Source organism: Egretta garzetta, unplaced genomic scaffold, assembly GCF_000687185.1.
Source record: "Egretta garzetta isolate BGI_Z169 unplaced genomic scaffold, ASM68718v1 scaffold231, whole genome shotgun sequence".
NCBI lineage: Eukaryota > Metazoa > Chordata > Aves > Pelecaniformes > Ardeidae > Egretta > Egretta garzetta.
The window spans coordinates 1,738,397-1,761,111 of NW_009258727.1; the positions used below are offsets into that span (position 1 = coordinate 1,738,397).

The 22,715-nt window shown below is 38.5% G+C and overlaps 1 protein-coding gene across 5 annotated transcripts in view; it reads right to left on the reverse strand.

Annotated features, from left to right (window-relative positions):
• Positions 1–7,035: 7,035 nt before the first annotated feature.
• Positions 7,036–22,715, reverse strand: part of EPHA7 (EPH receptor A7) — a 161,965-nt gene continuing 146,285 nt past the window's right edge. For 4 of the 5 annotated variants that reach the window (XM_035888762.1, XM_035888761.1, XM_035888760.1 and 1 more), the window contains exons 14-16: positions 22,188–22,381; positions 20,985–21,140; positions 19,683–19,797 (exon numbers count right to left, since the gene is read on the reverse strand). In XM_035888762.1, the coding sequence (XP_035744655.1) occupies positions 19,683–19,797; positions 20,985–21,140; positions 22,188–22,381 (465 nt within the window). Of the gene's footprint in view, positions 7,232–19,682; positions 19,798–20,984; positions 21,141–22,187; positions 22,382–22,715 lie in introns of those variants that run through there. The other variant, XM_035888758.1, reaches the window with a different exon arrangement.

Below are 22,715 nucleotides of genomic sequence, written 5' to 3' on the forward strand. Positions count from 1 at the left end.
CCCTCAGTAAGTTTGCACATGACACTAAGCTGGGTGGAAGTGTTGATCTGCTTGAGGATAGAAAAGCTCTGCAGAGGGATTGGAAAGACTCAATTGATGGGCTGTGGACAATTGTATGAGGTTCAACAAGGCCAAGTGCCGGGTCCTGCACTTGGGTCACAAAAACCCCATGCAACGCTACAGGCTTGGGGAGGAGTGGCTGGAAAGCTGTCAGGCAGAGAGGGATCTGGGAGTGTTGGTTGAGTAGCTGGCTGAATATGAGGCAGCAGTACTGCCCTGATGGCCAAGAAGGACAATGGCATCCTGGCTTGTATCAGAAATAGGGTGGCCAGCAGGAGCAGGGAGGTCATCCTTCCCCTCTACTCAGCATTGGTGAGGCCGCACCTCAAATACTGTCTTCAGTTTTGGGCCTCTCACTACAAGAAAGACATTGAAGTATAGGAGTGTGTCCAAAGACCTTATCACTCTCTACAACTACCTAAAAGGACATTGTAGCGAGGTGCGTGTCAGTCTCTTCTGCCAAATAACAAGCAATTGGAAAAGATGAAATAGCCTCAAGTTGTGACAGGGGAGGTTTAGTTGGATATTGTGTATTAGGAAAAATTTCTTCACTGAAAGGGTTGCAAAGCATTGGAACAGGCTGCCCAGGGAAGTGATTGAGTCCTTATCCCTGAAGGTATTTAAAAGATGTGCAGAAGTGGTGCTTAGGAATATGGTTTATTGGTGGACTTGGCAGTGTTAGGTTTACAGTTGGACTCGATGATCGTGGAGGTCTTTTCCAACCTAAAATAATCTATGATCCTATGGTTCTCTTCTATGAAAGTGCAGACATATGTGTATGCATTTATAAGAAAGAGAGTTTGAGTATAAAATAAATGAAGGCCCTAAATGTCAAAGAAAAGTCACTAACTTAACCTGTTCCTTTTATTTTGAAGACATCTTTTTTATATTTCTGCATTTCGTAATAAACTAAGAATTCCTGTATTTAAGAGTTTTGGAAATCAGTACTTAAAAAAACATGTTAGATTCACATAAATTATTTCAAGTTGAGCCCCCAAACTTTTGGAAACCTTGGTGCAAAGCTGTGTTACAGGAAAAGTTTTGCTGTTACAGAAATAGAGAGGATGATCCCTTTTTTTTTTTAATCTGAAGAGTCAATCATTTCTCACTTCCTAAATTCTGGTGGTTTGGATTAGAACAAAAGATTGAACCAAATCTGTCTTTCAATAATGTAAGTATAGTTTACATGCAAAACACAACTAAAAAGACAGAAAAATCTTAAATAAACATGAGGCCAACAACCAATGCAGTGATGTAAGAACAAGTCCAAGTGAAGGTAGAAGAAGGACTAGAGACTGTACTGATAAAGGGTGTGGACATCCAGTCTTTGATCTCAGTCTACATAGAAAGAAAAGCACTAGAAAGGGCTGGTGAGATGGGCTGTGAAGAAGGAGTGAGCATTCCTAAAGGACCTGGTGTGAACACACATTGGCAGAACTGGTTCATCAACTTAAAGTTATTACTTAGAACTTTTGACCAAGTTTAAAGCCACAGCCTTTCTACCAGTTCCTTTGTGTCATTGAGTATATTAGATCTCCTAGAAATAGCTGTATTGTTATTTGGCATGGATGCATAAAAGCCCGCTTTCTTTGCCATTTTGGCATTGTGTATAAAAAGAGCTGTACCCGCTGAGTACATACCAGAAAAGACTGGATTACCTAGGATTTGGTATGAATTTTCCTCTAATCCCAGATTTCTGTTCCCTGTCTTTTATTTTATTGCTGCCTACTACTGTTACTCAATTAATATCTGTCAATTAAAAAGCAGAACCCATTAAAGTTAACGTCAGCAAACAAGAAAATGCTGAAGCAGTGGAGAGACTGGGCCAACATATACGTCTAGTAAACTGAGAAAGTAAGAAATTAATTATAAATGTGGGAACAAGCCTATATCAATATACTTAGATATAGATGAGAGAGATAGCAATCATTCAGGACTTAGTTTTAAAACATTGCATGGCAGTTTGATTTGATAGTTTGTGGAGTCTCTTAATTTTTGGCTTATTAGTTCCCAAAGTTCTACTGATTCAGAGGAAGATTTACAGGCATCTAGACTGTAATGGAACAGATAGAAATTCATAACACTTTCTCTAGGAACATCACAAATCTCTTCTGACAGCTAGTTCTCTTTTGTCACTGGCCAGCCGAGTATAGCTACAGCTTTTGAGAGAATTACTTTTATAACTACAGAAAAATAAACACAGTACTACATATTTCTGTGTTGTTGTGGCTTTTTTTTTTTAATATAGGCAAGTGGAGATGTTTCTAAAAAACAAACAAATAAAAAAAATCCTCTTCATTCCTCCTCTCAGATATCCAAGATGCAAGTCAGCTTAAGAAACACTAAATGTCAGTCATCGCCCACTAATATTGCCCACTTATTTCCCCCACTACGTAAGATATCTCATATGTTATGAATACTAATAACTCATAGGGTCTACTCACCTGTCTACAATTACTTACTGTCAGTATTCACATAAGGTGACATGGGTCATGGCATAATCCTTGTGTAGACAGAGAATAGGTTTTGGAGAATCACTAAAATGCCATTTCAGTGAAGTTAATATATGGGACAAACAGAAGTGATTCCTTTTTACACAAGCTAGTTTAACAGTTTTCCTAAGTCAGGGTTCAAATTATTCTCACTGTATTCACTGGTATTGTAACACAGACTCCAGCTTAGACCTGAAATGAAACAGAAGTGGCTAAATGCAGCTTTGGGTGCTCATACTGACAAGGTAGTTCCCCAATGTCTACTCATTTGTGGCCTAACCCTGAAAGTTCAATATTTACTGGGATAGAAAGAAAGAGAGGGACTGGCACGTCAGCATTGTAGTTTGATGCCAGCGCTCACTACAGGGAATAGTGGGATAAACAAAAGGAACAGCTACTGTGGGAGAGATGCTGAAAGTCTCACCTCGCACCACCCTGTAGTCCCATGAGTTAGACAGTGTTGAAAAATATACCAATAAGAGTACACCATTCACTTGTTTTGTTTCCTCCCTCTGGCTGTTTCTCCAGTTCACTCAGACTGTTTCCTGCTCAGTATGCCAGAGTTGGTGGACACTGTTGCTAACGTTGGGAGGATGCTATCTTCTTTCAGTGTAGAGGGATGTACCCAATCTGGGTTTATAGCTTCTGCAAGGAGGCAGGAAATCTAAGAGGCCAAAGGCTATTCCTAAATGCGCTTTATGGATCTAACCCTTAGCAATTTTTCACTCTGAAGGTTGTATAAGCACTCTGTCGGAACCAGGAGGCAATAAGAAGGTCTAAATTTTACTTTTAACCTCTCCAATTAATAAAACATAAAAGACAATAGCTTGAAGGCCTCCCTCCCCCACCCGGAAAAATGCAGAAATGAATTACGGCAACTGGGCACTTAAGTGTGTTAGATTCCTGGACTGAGGCATGAATTAAAACAAAGGATTTAAGCAAAGTACTTTTATTAGTAGTAAAGGGAAATGTGATAGCTAAGAACTGTCAGATGAGAAAGTTTGATACAAAATGATTTTTAAAAGTTAAATCAGAAGCTGCCTGTAAGGAACTGCAAAATGATTTCACAATTTTGAATGCTGTTGGCAATAAAGTCATGATGAAATTTGATAAAGCAGAAAGTAATGCACAAGAGAAAAGTAAGTCTAACTATACATACACAGGCAGGGACTACAAATTAACTATTGCTTGAGAAGAAAAAAAATAATGAATTAATATTAGACAGCTCTCTGAAAACATCAAGTCAAGCACTCAGTATCAAGTAAAAATGTGAAACAGGATATTTGGATGATTAAGAAAGAAACTGTAAACAAAATAGAAAACATATATATATATCACTGTATAAATACACTGTATCGCTATATCACTGTATAAATACATCATACACTCTTATGTTAAATAATTCATGCAGCCCTGGTCATTCTATTTCAGAAGAAAGAAGGGCAAGACAGAAAGAGAAAGAGAGACAGAAGGAGGAAGTAAATTCACAGCATCTAGGACAAATTCAGACTATTAAACATAGTGCACCCCCTGATTTAGGAAGCATTTAAACTGTACATATTGGATACAGAGACCTGAAGATGTCTGGAAGTCAACAGCTGAAGGTGTCCCTGATCTGTAGGGGACAGTGGAGGCCTTATAACAACAGGACTGTACCCCTCCCAAGGCAGGACACCTGCCAGGTACACAGGACTACGTGGACTTGTGGTTTGAGTCAGTGCAGCTATTCTTACTTTATGCACAACCAGGTGTCTTCTTGGAAAAGCTGATAGATAACAATAGGAAAGGATTGGCAGGAAAAATATAGGTAAGGTTAAAAAAAAATATATAGGCAAAATAATCATGCTGTACTTTACTCTCAGGATACATTATAATTTTTTTTTCAGCCTTTTTCCTTTAGCACCATGTGGCTACTGAGGTAGCTGGTATCAAATCCCTTCCCAAATCATGCAACCAGTCCAGTGTCTGAACTCCGAAGGTTGGTCAAACTGCAGTTTCCAGAGGTTATGCCACCTTTCCCAATTTTGAAATTATCTTTTTTTTTTGGCAGCAGAGGGTGGGAAGGTGTGACACAGTGGAATCCCCTCTTAGGATCAATAGATAGGTACACACATCTTCTGTATCTGTTATCATGCCTGAAGCAGGGGCAAAAATTATGCAAAATCTGGAGCTTGGCTAAATATAGTTAGTAAAAACATTAACTATGTTTTGATATTGCTTTTTGCTGAGTCTATTATTGCAAAAAATTATATGCAACAGAGTTAATGGAGTTCTTTTAAATATGTAAAAATGATATGTAAGAAATTCTGTATTATGGAGCGATGCTATGACACTGCTTTGCAGTCTCTTTTTTTGTAACGATAGGTGGACTGTTCTAAAACTTTGAGCTACATTTGATTGTAGTAGGAATTTAAGCAGGGTAGATTTTGTAAGTTGACACCATGGCTATATGATTTAAATCCAGTATTATTTCAATAGTGGTGGAGAGAAATTACTGAGGTGGGCTTGATTCTTCAAGCACTGCTGAGCACTACATTAACTCCCTATACCTGGCATGTTCTTTAGTAGCTGAAGTTTCTGCATTGAAAGAGTAGGTCTTGTAAACCTCATTGCTAAAACAGTACCTCAAAGTCAATGAAATGAGAGTTTCATTAACTTAAGCAAAGTTCAAATTGAAGAAAATTTAAAAAAATGTACTTGGCCATTGCTGCTATTTGAGAATGCAGTAAGCCACCATTTACCAAAATCTTCAAGCAAATAATGGACAAACCCAACCAGTTAAGAATTTTTGGTAATATTTCAGCTATGACTTTCAATTGTCTCCTCCTCACTTATGTGAATTATTTGAATCCTATCCAGAGTCACCGAGATATTCTTAAACGAGGCCATTGTCTCCACTAGACAATACTTAAATCATTCCACTGCTAGAAGAGACTAAAAAATGGGCATCATATTGATAAGGTGTCACAACAACCAACTCTGGTGTACACTCAAGATGAATGACGCATGCAAAGCTGTGTTACCCTGCAGAAGAAGAAAAATTTATCCAGTGCTGTCCTCTAAAACTTTTAAGAAAAAGATACAATGGGTAAGTACCTATAGTACCCTAAACATCGATTCTTTATGGTCAGAAGTACCAAGCAAAAAGTGTCTATATATGCTAAAGTAATAGAGTACTCCGTTACCAGCAGCAGTCTCTCAGCTGTCATACCAGTACATCTGCCAAGCTCTAACTATATCTAAAACCAGTTTCACTGGAGACAGAAAGATGTGAGGCTTTCCAGTGTGCTTTCTGATAAACTTTCCCAGGCAAAATGGAAGAGCTGTGAGGAGGATTTAAATGGAGACATAGTCTGCAGCAAAAAAAGTGACTTCCTAGAAACAGGTTTAATTAATAATTCTTAAAGAAGTTGGCAAAATGCCTTTTCTCAGGGAGACATGGAAACTGGTTTTGCTCTTCGCAGCCTAATCATTAGACGTGTCTGATCACCGAAGCAGGGGAGAAGGAAGTGAAGAAGAGATTAGACTGGCGACTTTGCAGCTTTCTTATTCCTGAAGAATTCTTACCTTGGAAATCAGGGTAGTTTAAAATGTCTGGCAGACTGAAAATGGCAATTTTCCAGTTTCTTACTAAAGACAATAACAATTTTCTAGAATAATAAAAAAGCCAATCCAACATAATTAAAATAATCCCCAATTTTATCAGAAATTTTCATGAAAAGTTATAAAACGTATTTTTTTCCAATGAGCAAAATCCCCTTATATTTTTTCTGTAATACTGAAATGATTATTTTCAGCTTTAAAAGAAACTGCTCAATATTTATCTTCCCTGTTTCCATTTCACTGTGAATGTTATAATTTCTGCTTCTTTCTGATCTAGAATGAAAGGACATTTTAAAATGTCCTGGATTGGCTGGAATATTATGATTTTTCTGAATATTTCTAAGCAAGGCCTATTTGTAAGTAGTGGCAAAGACTCCCATTGATTTGTCTGCATGAGAAAGGCTAAAAGGATGCTCTCTGCTGCTTGCTACCAGCAGCAGCATCGGTAGGAGTAAATCTGTATCATCCCAGCTTAAACTTCTTCCCCAGCAGGATCTTTGAAAATGTTTGATTTAGCTGCTTCTCCTTCTCCTTTTGTGTATAAGAGGGGAGCTAGGAAGAAGATGGGGAAGCAGGGTTATATTAGTGAGGAGCTTCCAGGGCAGGCTTCCAGGGTAGCTTTGCTGGCTCTTCTCTCCCTAGCAGCATCGCCACGTCCTGCTTTGCCATCCTCCTGTAATCATCATGCTCTTCAGATGTGGTCTTTCATTCTTGGCATTAGTCATAATCCTCAGTTTGTCAGGTGTGTTCTGGCCTCTCCCATACACCTCTGTTTACTCTTCCTCCTGTTGCCAGTCTGTTCCTCCCTTCTTCTCCATTCCTTTCCATGCTTCTTTTCTACATTTCCATTCTCTAATCCCAACTACAGTCCTTATGCGCTTTAAAAAAATGCCTCATAGCGTTCACTGTGCCTCCAAACCAATCTCATGATCTTATGGTTATAACTCTTGTTTTGCTTCCCCTTTCTGCTTCCTTTGTCTCCTGCCATTATGTCATTTCTATTCAGGCTGTCATCTCTTCTGGAAAGGGATTTTTCTTGTTCTCTGTTTTGCAAAGCACCTGGCATGTTTTTGATTCTGTCAAACAAATAATAACAACAGATATGAAATTGGCAGTGCAGCAGAATCCTGATATCAGGAAGTAACAGAGGCAAATTACACTATCATTGTCATTGCCATGTATACACCACTACTTGACAAAAACTCTCATCGACTAGCTAGGTAAACATCAATAAACCCAAAGATTCGCAAGCAAACACCTCTAACATGAAGGAAATGTTTCACGTTGGATCTCAATGAGCCACAGGATTATACTTGACAATTTTGGTATAGGAAATAAAGGAAATAAATGAATGAGGTGCAGTTTTTCAGATGGGTGTTTGGGTATAAAATTAACAGCCGGGAGAAGATGTAGATAACTCTTTAAAACAGAGAAGCAGGAAAAGGGTGGAATGGGTGTGTTCAATTTAAACTCTGCTTAATTAAAAAAGCATACACATGGTAGTTAGAATCTAGCATGTAAACTAATAAAGTAGACTCTCCTTTAGATTAACTGATATGATCAGAAGCTCTCAGTATTGCTGAAGAATCTTATAAAACATTTTAAGTGACTTGTCTCAGTCATTACATGATATTAGGCACCCCAAGACAATGTTTATGTTACTTGAGTTGCCAAAAAAAGCCCCAGAGTTTCTTAAAAAAGAAAAGGAAAGAAAAAGATGTGGATTTTACTGTACATTTAGTGACAGGCTAGCCATATGAAATCTCTAAAACAATATAGCTTTAGGCCTAATGGATGTAGGCCAGGACTGAATAGAAATTATTTTACATAAGGTTAGCAATCTCTTAACTAAATTATTTGAAAATTCCTGAGAGAAAAGCAATTTATTACAGACATTGAGACAAGCCAATGCAACACTAATACTAAAGGAAAATAAACCAGCAGAGGAATGTCCCCCTGCCATACCAACCGATATTCTTACAGTTGATTCCAGAGTAGTATCTGTCATTCCAGCACATGGATTAGATTATTTAACAGTGTGAATCAAAGGGAAGATACTCACTCAAGAGAAGAGCATTATTAATACATTGTAGCATGCCATACATCTCTGTCACCAAACTGGACAAAATGGGAGCAGATGTTTTATGATAAGCTGAGAAGAGGATCTGACAATATTAATAGCCATAATGTCTGAGGCTTAGTAAAAAAAATAGAAAAGCTAGAGGAAGCAACCTGATGGAGGGACAGAATGTTTTTTTCTCTGTCTAGTGTAGTGTCCTAGGGACTAATTTTACATGAAGGGAAGGTATTAACTAAGCTAAGTCTTGCTTCTATTAGTTTTTTTTTTGCACCTGCCCTTTGAAACCCTAGTAATGCAAGGAATGCATGAGAAAAGAATGCAGCAAAAAGGAACTCTGAGGAGAAATCCTTTCCAAAAGGAAGACTTTTTTGACTTTGATAGTTTCTTTTTACTATTTTGAAGGCAGTAAGTCTCTGAATTAGTAAAAATGATTGACATGTGAATTTATTCAAAGCTAAAGGCAAATGGTAGTCACAAGTAGCACTTAGATGCATAGGTATTTAAAAACTCAGGTTACATTTATATTGGCTCTGTCTCTACTGACATTTTTTGGTCAGCACCAGGACAAAGGTCTCTGGATCAAGCGATTCATGAGACAGCGCATGTATACCCTGGACTGTGGTACGGCTTTACTCTGGGCTGCACCTGGTTCTCACTGCCAAGTACTGGTTTCACCAGAGCAAAGACCAGGTGCAAGCTAACAAGTATGAAACATCAACAAATGGGAGATGAGGATCACTGTGTGACACATGGCAAATCGATTTGGCCACTTCCTTGCATCTCTATGACCTAGCTATTCATTACCATAATGCTTCATTTCTAGCTGCCCTGCTGTCCAATGTCATTCCAGGCCTGAATTAGATATTCTATCTTCCTGGGAAGAGATAGAAACCTGAAACGGTTCAGAGAAACTGAAGGCCAAAGACAGTGGATAAAGTGGCTGAGAAACCCTGCTGAGGTGAAGACAGGGCTTCAGTTCTTGGTTGGGATATCCGTATGTTGGATTTTGTATTCATTTACCCAGTTTCTGTTGCATGCCAAGGCCATACCTGTAGTCAATAATGGGACAAAACTAGCACATACACAAGTTATCCACACCATAACTTCCACAGAAAGGAAACCCAATGAGAACTAGTTCTCAGAGGGTCCTGGGTATGCCATCATGTATCCCAGCAGTAAATCTGGATGTGTTCTGAGGAAATTGTTTTCACGGTTTCACAGCCTCAAACCTTCTCTGAAAGTAGATGTCTAAATTCATCTTTTCAAAAGGAAACACGTGTAAAAGAAGGATAAAACAGATCATACGCATTTTATCTAATAGTTGAGCAATGGCAGAATGATATGGGAGAATGCGGTGCCTGCAGACCAAGATATCAGCTCTTCTGGGAGATGATAGGCCACTCAACCTCTTCCATGAAAAAATTCCATTTTACTCAGAATAATAGTCTCCTCATTCCCAGAGAAGTGGCCTGAACATCAGTTTCAGAGTAAGAGGGAGGGGATTTCTGGATAGGGAAGATGCTTCAGGAAGGTAAGAGACTGTACAGTGCAGGAAGGAATTTTGGAGGTAATGTTGTATTAGGCTTAACCTAACCAACCTTTTCCCAGGAAAGTGTCTCCATTTCAAAGTGTTTGCCATATATGAATATCTATAGAGTCTCTCCCTTCCTGCACGGAGGCTGAAAGTATCACGTTGGCCTTCTTGTACCACCCTCCCACAGACCAAAGCTATAGTCAGTCTTATTCCTTCTATGCCTTTCTCATCCAAGAGATATGTAAAATTTCCATGTTCTCAGAATAGAAGCAGGCCATTCATCAAATCACACAAAAGTGTGAGCCTTCCTGGAAACAGAAGTAAAAGGACGGCAGATAGGTGTTACATATTCTGTCAGCTATGTATCCTGAACTATGGGTAGCCACGATTTAGCTGTCACTAAGCATGAGGGCAGTCAGTCTGTTGGGGTTGCTCTGGCATTTATGCTATACAAGGAAAGTGAGTTCAGCAACAGCTGGACATCACCTCTGTGAGATATGGCCATAATTTCAGCAAATGGCTTCTACCAGTTTGCATCATATCCACCTGCTTAGTAGTGCTCACTGACCTTAGCTAACAAGGGCTTACACCACCAAAAGGCCTTAAATACAAAAAGAATAGCAACAACATAGTAGAATTTATGGTCTATGCGCTGCCAAATATAATATTCTGTTTTGCAAAAGTATGCTGCAATGGCTCAATGACAGACGTGCAGATGCATAACTGTATGCTAAGATATGTGGTTCCTGTTTCTCTAGTATCTAAAGTGAAGCACTGTTAATTTAGACCTGAAAATTCAACCTTAAATATCATGCAACCATTTGTAAAAGCATTATGAAATATATAAGCCATTACTCTAGGATTTTAAATTTAAATAACTTGACAGATCTGATGTTAAAAAAAAAAAGATAAATTCAGCTTTACACAATCCTATTTCAAAATACAAGTGTAAAAGTGGTATTAGCTGCTTTGAAGGCTTACTTTACAAGGATTTTTTTCCTTTTCCACAATTGTTAAGATACTTTGCTATACTGAAAGCAAGTAATATTTCTAGGGAATATCTTCATTCTTTTTCAGCAAATAACTCAAAAGCAGGTAACACAGGTAAAGCATTATTTTCCATATGATTTTCATTAATCCAGCTATATTGATTTCATAAAATCCATAAGAATAAAAGCATAAAAGAATGAGAAGAGGCTTTCCCCCCATTCATTACGGAGAGTATAAAACCACGAAAGTAACTGTTTCCTCCCACTGCCCTGAAATAGTTCCTTCACCAGGTGTTTTGATTCCTGCCCTCCAGCTCCCTCTTAGATTGTACTACCAATAGAAAGATTTGGATATTATTTTAACCACACTCCATTAGCTTGTACCATTGGTGTTACTAAGCAGTTCACATGTAGCCTGTCTGAGTCAGCCCTTCTGTGTTCAACACCACATGCACCCCCCCATACACACACTCTGTTTTGTTTTGTTTTGACCTGCACTAACAACTTCTGCACTTCGAGTGCAGATGGCTTGGAGTGATTTCCCTGACCCACAGTTTGTTGGTCATAGACGTTGCACTAAATGTTCCTTCCTCATTGTCATCTTCTATCTACCTCCCAGTGAAGCATGGGTGCTGCTAGGTAAGTATTAATGAATAATGCTAGCTAGGGAGAAATGGAAGTAGAGCATAGCGCAAAAAAACAGTTTCCCTCCTCATGGCTGGGGAAATATGCCTCAAAAGCCAGAGGGACCTCTGCACAAGGAACAAACATAGACACCTGCAGAGGGACTTGGGTGTTGTGATACTCAAGTGGTTACCACAGGAAAGATATTCTCTGGAGGACTGGAATGTACACCCCCAGGTTAGGCAAGTAATTTCATGGGAGATGAGGCAACTCACAACTGAGATTTGCAACAGACAGCACACAGTCTATCTGGGATGCTTTTGGCAGCAAGTAGGAAGGAAGCATCAGAGAGGATTTATCTCTTGCACAAATTTAGGTAATGTAGGCATTGAGACAATTATTTCTCTTGGAAGGAGCACTGCAAAGAAATGCCTGAAAACATTTTTTGTTTTCTCTTCCCTGCCTCCCTTCCTGCTTTTGGCAGTGGATGAACCAGAGTGTGTACAGAAGTTATATAGTAAGGTGCAGCCTTTCTCTCCACAATAGCAATCAATCACTTGTCTGTAGTACTGTGGGCCTGTAATATTAAAGGAAAATCCACATTAGAAATCCCTCTCAGTGCCTTGCTGGCTCAATTTCTTCCTGTAAGCATATTGGTGTGGGTTTGAATATAAACCTGTCTTCTTCTCCAAGAGCTGATGAGGGGGTACAAACACTGGCTACTGAGGAAGAAGACACCGCTATTTTGTATAGAATAATATAAGGGAGGACTGAAGGGTCTACTCAAGTAAAGGAGCAAGGAGAGAGACCTGGGATGAAATGGGCTGAGGCCAAGGGCTCTGCACCACAAAGATCCTGGAAGAGAAATACAAAGATCGCCCAAAGTCACCCACAGGTCCACTGCCTCCTCTCCGCCTCTCCTTTCCCACCTAGAGAGTCCCCTCATTCCACCCAATCCCATTCTCCTCTTCTACTGTCTGGGCCCATTTTACTCTTCCACTGACGCCACCTGGAAGCACCAGTGCTGCCAAGGCCAAACTGAATAAATGGTGAAGTCTTGGTCTAATTCTGTTACAGAATTAATGTCTTATTTGTTTAGTCTTTTAGACTCATAGACTTTGCACTCGTGGTCTAGTTTCAGTGGGACTGACAGAGAACATCTGCTACCCAGAAAGCTCCATATTTGGTAAGCAGAGTGTTTTACAGGGTGTGAAAGCTGCACACACAAACTTCCCATATACCCATCTCTTTCACTTTCTGAACAAAATCCTAACCAACACTTAAAACCTGCCATTTCTGAGTGACCTTAAGGAGGTGTCTGGATGATTTTACTAACTTTATTCCAGGCAAATCAGATTTCTCATGCAATTTACTACGTGCAACCTCAGTGGGAGAACACATTTAATTTACGACTGACTGAAAAGAACACCCTGGAGAGAACTAATCTGAGATTCCCGCACCTTCTTACTCTCAAGCTACACATGCATTCTTGTCATAGGCTGGTTGGTCCCTGAGGAAAGGAAATTGGAACGTGTTTTCCAGCAGACATCTTCAAAATGGACATGAGGCCCTCCAGGAAGCCAGTGGAAGCTGGCATAGTAAGACAGGTTGAATGATAGTCAAGAAATTGCCTGAGTAATTTTCCTACAGATATGAAATGCAAGGGGACAATGTGGATACATTTTATCTATCATTCTTCAGTCGAGCCTCTTTCAAGCCAGATTTGGATGTCCTAGAAAACTAACGGATGATTCTTCTTCTCAGTGAGATGGCATCTTTGGAGCAGGAAGTTTGTTTCTTAACATAAGAGATAAACTCATGGTCATCTTCGTAATTCTAAGGAAATAATCAGAAGATAATTTCTGTTGTACTTGATAGACCCTACAGACTCCTCAACATTCCTTCCTTTTTTTTTGGCACAAAAGAGAAAGGTTTTAGTTATGGACTTGGGGCTATAATGTCTTCGGTTTATAAATTACTTGAAATACTCATCATCATGGAACTCTAATATGACTAGCACACATCAGTCTTTGGGCACAGCTATGGCTTAAGCACTAAGTACATTTTTCAGTGTTAGCCATACTCTGATTCATCAGATGACCTCTAAGTTGTAGTTTTTCATTATTAGTATTAATTATTGGCAGCAGTAGAGTTTACAATTGGTTATTTGGTTCAATTAAATACAGATGCCTTGGGCCATGGATGAATAGATTTTCTGTTCCTGATTTAGGTCTCCTGGCACTAGGCATTATGTCTTGTTTTGTCCAAGATTCATTTGGCTGGCTACAGAAGCTTCGCATGGCTGTATCACATCTTTTTTTAAGTCTATCAAGTATCAAGACATCAACTATTTTTTGACTTGTAGTTCTTTGGTCACTCTAATTAGAGATTAATTTCAGCCAATTTGTATAGTATCAGTGCTAAAATCTGCTATCATTACCCTAGACTTAAAGAAAACTACTCTAAAACCTTCTGAGAGTAAATATCATCATAGTTCATGTTTTGTTTTCAGGCTTTTAATGTAAAATTCTCCTTTCAAGTCTCTTTCAAGTCTGCTTGAATGAGCTGTGTATTACCAGTTGCTTTCCCATCTGTCTCAATTTAGTCTCTTTGACAAATTCCAATCTGCCCTGAGGAAAAATCAGAGTACTGAAACCACTCCATGCTAGATTATTAGGTATATTTTATTAAGTGTCTCTTTACTTAAACAAAAAATCTTGATACTCCTTAACTTCCCTGCCAGCAATGTCTTGCAGAGTCCTACAGCTTAGACTCACACATTCTGAATGGCTTCACACCCCTCTCTTTCCATTCACTCCCATCTTCCGACTTTTCGCCAGCTACAAAAGTAAGGGTTTTCCTCTTTAATCTTTAACATTTCATATTCTCTCACTGGACATTACCTACATGGTCTGTACAGCATATAAACTCCACATGATGCCTTTCACTTTTCAGCTGCCTGGCCCTTACCCACCCTGAAAATGCACCAACCATTTATGGATATTACAGACACACTAATTTTGTCCCTTAGCCTGTCCCAACAGACTTTACTTTAAATGTGTGTGTTAATCATCCTAAATTAAAAATCTCACAAAACCAAATCCAGAGAGGAAAAAACTCTCACAAATGTAGCTTGTGTTCTGCTACTACTCTTTTGTTCAGGATATTGCACATTTTATGCCTATGGCTTAATCTGTTATATTTTTCAAATTCCTATATGGAATGTGTTACAAAAGTGGTGAGCCCAGCCATACTTTGGGTTTCACAGGTCATTTGTTGGATTGGGGTTTTCGTTCTTTGTTTCCATGGGTTTTTTTCCAAACTTTTGTGTTCCCCCCTCCTCGTCTCTCCCCAATCCTTTTTTCAGGACATTTAATTACAGAACTGAATATTCCCAAGCAATTAGAAGGCTGCACTATGCAAACAATAAAGATCTCTGTTTAAAAGTAATTGTTGGCTAGGTTTGATGGCCCTTAAGGGAATAGGAGAGTAAATATAGGCTACTGCCCGGACTTTCTTGTTTTACTAGAAATTAGTTTGAGGCTAAGACTTTTGAGTAGTCTTGTGAATCCCAAATCTACCATCTGCGAGTCAATTCCAAGTTAGTGGGGGAAAACGCTGGTTTCTACGTATCAGTTAATTCATCAGAAGTACAATCCTAACAGGTCCTGAACATGCAGAAACCCTGCTGTGCTGGCTGCTCAGCAAATCATAGCACCAACTGCCTGAATAGCCCTGCAGCACCTGCTGCCAGAATTACTGTTAGGCAAGAATTTGTGTTGTACTTTTCTTAAACTGGGCTTGTCATCCTGTCTAGGAACTGTTCTCTTCCACAAGCACCCCAAATGTCACTTGTTTAAAATAAAACAAACAAACCAACAAAACCCACCAAAATCCAAATGCATATGATGAGTACAACAGTTTCTAACTGCATGCAGGGAAGTAATGAATTAAGGATGTGTTAGCTCTAACATGTCACATATATATTTTTAAAAGGTGAAATGACCCTTTTTTGGCTGAGTTGGCCTTCACTCCTCACACGCAGCCAGTGGACTGCTTCATGCCACTACTGGGCAACAGAATGCCAGCTGAACACGCCCCTGTGGCAGGGTGTCTTGGCATCGCTTGGTATTTATGGCTGCAGTGACATGATCACTGTCTCACTAGTAACCTGAAAGTCGCGGAATTTGAATCACTCTCAAAATTGCTATATACGAATTATTTAGAAAGTTAAGGACAAATCATTATTTTTTTATTTCAACTACTAACCAATAAATGTAAAAAAATACCAACAACAAAACAAAAATAACCCCCTTCAACCCCCACATTAAAGCAATAGTCTTTGTAACATTCAAACCAGTGGAAACTATTTACTGTATATTACTACTAGTGGAGAAAAGCAAATTTAATTTAAAATCATTTTTTTCAAACTCCCTCAGTGGATGCCAGATAACTCCAGCTTAAACAAATATAAAAACCTCGTTTTAAATGGAGAATAATACAGACAGAGCTCAATTATTGAGATATTAAGGGCAACATTCAATTTGAGATACATTTAAGCATCTTTGCCTCCTGGAGATTTTTACATGACAAGGCTTTAGATAAACATGGTTTTGCAAACAGCAACTATCATATCTGATCACATAACCTCTGGACTGAAGCAGTACATCAGCAAATATTTCTGATTATTTAAAATATTAAATAACTGGAATTTACTAGGCAGGTCTTCCTCAAGAACAATCACAATCTTTTTCAAGAATTAATACCCATATACAAAAGCATTTAGATGATCTGTTACAAATCTCTGAATAAAAAAAAAAAAAAAGAAATCACCTCTTTCTGTAATAAAGCCCAGTTTAAATACAATCTGGGACATACTAGTAGTGGAGGAGCTGCCTTTCTACAACACTCAGCTTGCTGGGGAAACTGCAGCAGCCAAGGTCATATATGGTAGGAATCACCTCGCCTAACTTTAACTACCTAGACATTAGACGCCTAATTTAAGCTAATCATCTGGGTTCCCTCTACAGGTAATGGAGATAAGCATTCCCAGAGGGAGATTCATCTTGCTTGTCTTAGGCATCTCTTTTTTAGATGCTTATGGATGGATAAAGTCAAGAAAGATCAGCCTCACTGACAGCCTGATAATCTGTCTTTAGCAATGCACAATTTTCAAATTCAATGAAATTAAGCCAGAACTTTATTTCATCATTTAGCCTTTAATTCTCCCTCCGACTCAACTTTTTCTTTAGTTCCTCCCACGAACACCAACTTTCTCTGGCACTTTATTTTTCTTACACTGGACTATGTTTTCCTGGAACCTGGGGAACTGCAACCAATGTCAATATGTTGCTGCTCTACCGGTTACAAATCCATTTACATGCATGTACTCTAAATTGCAGTAATGTTCTGAACAGATAGATATGATAAGAGTATTGATAGCAATTGTGCTTTCTGGGTCTTCTCTACCACTTTCAAGTGTGTAAAAATCTGTGGCAACATTAAGGCAGTCAAGGTATATAGATGAATGCTAAAAAATATTTACTATTCCAAGAAGATGGCTTAAATCAAACAAGGAAAAATAAGAAAGAAATACCATTAGGGCCCTCATTTTTACATGTGTGAGCCCAGGTCACCACACGTGCTTCGAGGCCTCTGTGCTTCAGAAGGTTGAACAGGTCCTAAAGATGAAGCCTGGCCTCAACTCTCTTGCATGTAGGGTTTGTGGGTTCTCAGCAACACCAGCATTGCTGCATCGCACCTTTAATCACCAAGCCCTTAGAAACAATAGCCAAGATCTGTAAGGAAGCAGGTGTCTGAACTTAGACTCCTAAATACATAGCTGGGTGCCTAGAGCAGCAGCAAAACTGACAAGCACTCTGTGCAGTTGCCCACAGATGCTGACCCCAGTAGTGAGGCACTTAGCATTTGTCATAACACAAAGTGGATGTTTATTAATTAAGAGTGTTCCAACGGCTACATGAAGTGCCTTGGCCGAGTGCTTGCGTGCACTAATTTCAATGTTGGGCATGCAGTCTAGCCTGCGTCTTACTTCTACAGCATTTCTAGAAAATTAATTTTAATAGTTAAAAAACCATCTTGAGCTGCATACATGAAAATAACTCCATTTCTACTGAATGACAATCTAATACGAAATAAGAATATTCACCTTTTTTTCTTACTCTGCCCAAATCCAGGCAATAAATTAGGCTTCTCAGCATGACTGTAAAGTGCTGTGAATTGTATAAACAATCATATATGGACACTGAAAAATAAACCTTATGCACATTGCATTATAGTTCCAAAAATATATTTACAGTCTATTACAAAGATTACAAATGGAAGTGTCTATGTAATGGGATTATGCTAGTTAAAAGCTTTTTACAGATTTTCTTCAACAAAGGCAGGGGGGACAAAAATTAGTATAACCAAACTGATTTTCCTAATGAAACAAATAAATAAAATGACAAATACAACACTGTACAGTGATCTAAAAAGGGGGAGAAAAAAGGAGGGGGAAAATGATGCATTTAAGTTTTTGATAACTATCTTTGGTCCTAAATGTGGGAAAACACATTATGTAGCACTGAATATACGTGTTTGTTTGTGATGCTCTGCAAGTAAAATAGAAAAATATAGTGCATTTTCAATGTATTCAGAGCTCACTACACATAAATGTGTGTACAAAACAAGACAGTATAAATAAAATTTACAAGTTTTACAAAGGAACATTTACAGGGTTTTTCTTTTGTTTTTATTTTTTTTGTGTGGATGCCCACATTATCAAACAAGACCAATTTATGACTGATCCCTGGGATCTTTCTCTATCAAAATCAATAGAAGCAGCCCAATTCTCTTTGGAAGTACAGCATTTCATTGCTGGGGTAGTTCACAATTTTCAGATTTTTTTTAAAGCATTTTCTCTGGTTCATATACATTCCTGCAATATCTGCAAAGACACCGTTCATTATTGCTTATGGTAGTTAAATATTTTAATCAAACAAAATTCATATATAAGTAAATGGTGTAAAAAGATATTCTGTTGAGCAACTACTCTTGCATCTGTGTTCCTGATGAATGACTGTTGTGTCTGTGTGAGCACACACATGCATGTTTGCTCAGAGCAGCAAAAGCTTGTAAAAAACTTGAAAATTTTGAACTGCCCCTTGCCTCATGCTCTACTGTTCTCATATAAAATCTATGTCCTTATTCTGACAGCTGGACTGCATTCGGCTTAAACTCATATAAAATATACGCCAGCTATTTCTCTCAGATTTGCTAAAGCAGAGTATTGAAAAAAAAATGTGATGTGCTCAGATTAAATGGTAAATAGGTAACACTGGAGAACTGTACCCATGTTCTGAGACACTCCTACAATCACTTGTCCATTCAATGCAGTGTCTCAGCAGGTTTACAGTTGCAGATCTACATCTCAGAATATATCTCACTTTCACTCTAGTCCATTAAAATCATCTTGCAAACAATTTGCTAAAAGTGCCTAGAACTACTTAGGGGTCATTATTGCTTTTCTTTTTTCTTTTCTTTTTTTTTTTTCTCTTTTATTTTCTTTTAAAAGATAGTATATGTGTAACCTTAAAAAATTCTTTAAAAAATATCAGAGCTCTTGGCAACTTGCATTTTCCTGACTCCCTGCCAATTAGCTAGCCATGTCAATACGGTGCTGATTTAACAAAAGTAAATGGCACAAAAGGATACCAAAGTTCGGACAGATATACATTTCTTGGTCATGCTTCTTAAATCTCTAGGAACTCAAATAATCCTTCAGAGGTACCCAGTGTAGTAATGTGTCATAGAATTAGCACTAAAAATGTCCAAAGATATAAACATCATACTAAAAGAAAGTCTTTATGAAGAATAAACACAAATTATTAAAAAAAGATTCAGAAATCACAGATTTAAGGAAAATATTTTGTTGAATTCAACAATAATATCATGATTTTATCTGACAAATATATTCTTTTTTAAATTTGTATGTACATTTAAAAAGTCTATTAGATAAAAAGGAGGTTAGAGAGCTCAAGGTGTTTGTATGTTTATTCAGGTAGTACTTTGTTTATTGTCACTGCTGTTTTCCTTGCCACCACTGGTGGATCCTAATTCCCTTTTCATAAATTCTGGTGGCACTTAGGAGTTCAAGTCTGTAGGTGCTTCTTGTAGCTCTTCTATTCACTGCAGGAAGGACCCAGGAAATCAAGTGTCTTCTAGCAGCACTTCATATATACTGAAGGCCAGTGCTGTTCTCTCAGTCTGTCACCTCCCTCATAAGGGAGAAATGTCTATCACACTTGGATGCCAGTGCCGTGTAAATGTAGCATTTGTGCTCTCATAGTCTGAATGCTGCTCATGATTTTCTTTTGATGACCAACCAACGTGATCCCTAAACTCATCACATCCCTGGGGAAGATAAATGCGTACATTGTTAATTTTTCAACTTAGACTGCTATTGTATGGTATTCAACTGTGAGTCAAAGCTACGTAGTGGTCTGGGCTACAGGTTTCTAACATTGAAGCTACACTGGAACCTCAGCTCAGTACTGTGAAGTTCATATAGGCACTGTTCAACTTCCCAGCGAGGAGTGCAATTACATGGCAAGTGTCATGTAATTACACTGCATGTGTCTCCACATCTGAGAATGAGGCCAGTATGTTTTGCACTATGGTAATCTTTTATTGTGACTTTTAAGGACACCTGAAGAAAGACACATTCCTCTTGTAAAATACTTCAGGTGGCTTTCAGGACAAAGTTATGTATACACACAAGATTGGGGGGATCACATTCTGCTTCCTAAAGAGATGCCTAAAGAAACCCTTTGCATATTGACCCATACCCATCATGCAAATGAAAGAGGAGCAGCTGTTTCAATTCCACTGCTACTAGTGTTACTGACCTAGTAGAAGCTTGTGGGCTCTGATGAGAGTTCCCAAGCTATAGGCTGAGACCCCTAGTGATACCAGGCAGATAAGAGTAGGGTTGCAAACTTGAGAATATTGTTTAGAAACTTGTTTAGAAAAACACTTCTCTCTGTAAGAGGAATTACGTGTGTTTGGCAACCACCAGGACAAGAACGTTGTTTGCAGGGTGCCAAGAAGACCTGTTTAAGATGGCAGCACCAATACAGGCCATGCTTGACTTCAGAAAATTGTTTTCCTTCTATAGACTTTCATCCTGATGCAAAGCCATTTCTTGCAGGACACAAACAGCCCCCAGCCAATTAAAAGAAAATTCCACATCTTCCTAGTACACATCTGGAAAAAGGTACCAATTACGTCGTGGAGGCAAAGTGGTTCTTTTCCTATATACACATATTTTGAAAAGGGCCACATTCTCCCTCAAATTCTAACCCCTTGGTGTTTTTTCAATTGGTCTCAAAAGCAGGGAAAAAAGTCATGCCACACATAGGTAGCAGGGTACTTGCCCTTTTACGGGATGCTCTAGTACAACATCATCAGCTGCTAAACCGACTGGCTTAACCCCAAGTACTATGTTTGTACTCAGGGTAAAGTTTTGGAGTTGAACATTGTGTATTATTTTACCTAGAAATTCCCTAAATGCAAGTTAAACATGCCCAGTACTAACTTACTCAATAGTCATCCTGGCAACTGATTCAAGAGAGTTGTAGCCTGCTGCTGTGAAATTATCCTTATATCTTTCCATCTTAATAGCTTGTAACCATTCGCCTACGGAGCAGAAAGTGGTAAAATCGGGAGTGTTCTGGTCCAGAAGAGGGCTAATTGGTCTACGGAGAAGGAAAAAGGAAAGTAAGTTGTTTCCAAAGAGAGTAAAACATCAGGGAGTATTTAGCAAGGTGAGAGTCAAATAAGTTTGGGGTATTAAAAATGTCAAGAGTAGAAAGCAATAGGCCTTTATACACAGGTTAGATTACTCTGCAAATAGGTCTTGACTACTCTGTAGCTCACAATATATATTTCCTAAGCTTATTCATGTAAAAGATGAAAGGTCAAAGTGAGCAAAATCAGCCTAATGGACTATTACCAACAGAATATCAACCTTATTACCTAGCATGACAGCAGCTGCAACTGAAGTTGCTGCGTAAAATAAAGATGCTATTCTTCTAAGCATCTTAGAAAATATATTAGTAGCTACTCCCATTATTCAGTTGGATGGGACAAAACAAAGACAAGGAAAGAGCAGAGACATAAAGTAAGTTCCTTAAGGTCACAGAGCAAATCAGTCAGTAGAAGAACCGGGAGCAGAACACAGGCCAGTTGACTCCCTAGTGCAGTGATCTAGCTAGCAGATGAAAAGATTACCACGATTAAATAATTGACCTGAAATTTATGAAGAAGCCATTAAAAGATACACCATGAAACACAATGAGATGCAGTCACTGAAAGGAGTTAAAGACGGAAAATGAAAGATAAAAATCTAGAGTGTAGGAATGTCAAAGTACATTGGCAGGCATGACTAGTATTAATTACTATTTCTACTGTAGCAGTTCCTAGGGCAAGGGATGCATCATATAAAACTACAGTAGATGATGACCCTTGCCCTCCAGACTTCATAATTTTAAGAAACAAGGAAAACAAAAAAAAAATGATATTTACTTTCTTTATTTTGGTTATTTTTTAAGAAAGTCCTTTTTGGCTTTGTTCAGCATGATAAAAAAGAAGGGCAGATGAGGGAAGGGAAGAACAGGGAACAGGAGGAAGGAGGAACTGAGAGACACATGGAGTAAGTGTGAACTGGAACCAGCCACCAAGCAGAACATCCAGAATCCAGCCACGCGCACCATCATATGAAAGCACCCTAAAGCTTTTCTTACCTGCTACAGGTTCCCAGTGGGGTTTTCAAGCTGTTTGGGTTTCTAATCATTTTATCCAGAATACCAACTATCTGCTCAAACTTTGGTCTTTCACCACGTTCCTTCTGCCAACAGTCTAACATCAGCTGGTGCAGTCCTGCTGGGCAATCCATGGGTGCTGGCAAACGATAGCCTTCTTCAATTGCTTTTATAACCTAGTAGTCAACATAGTTAATCATTTTTCATCAAGGGATATTTAGGAAATATATATTTCTACACAGTTCAAAAACTAAAAGAAGAAAAAAAAAATCAGTAAACTAATATTTGCCATCAGTGTTGCAAAAATATGAGTCTGTTGTTTTGACACCAGCCTTCATGTTTTCAAATAATTTCCCTGACTTTATCTTTGGGCTTATTAAGCATATTGTTCTATATGTGCAGAGCATAGCGATATTACCTAGTCAAGTGAGCAGCAGGGAACAACAATTAAATTCACCAAGGGAGCAACAGATAGATTGATAAATGGAGTTATTTCAGAAAGCATTATTA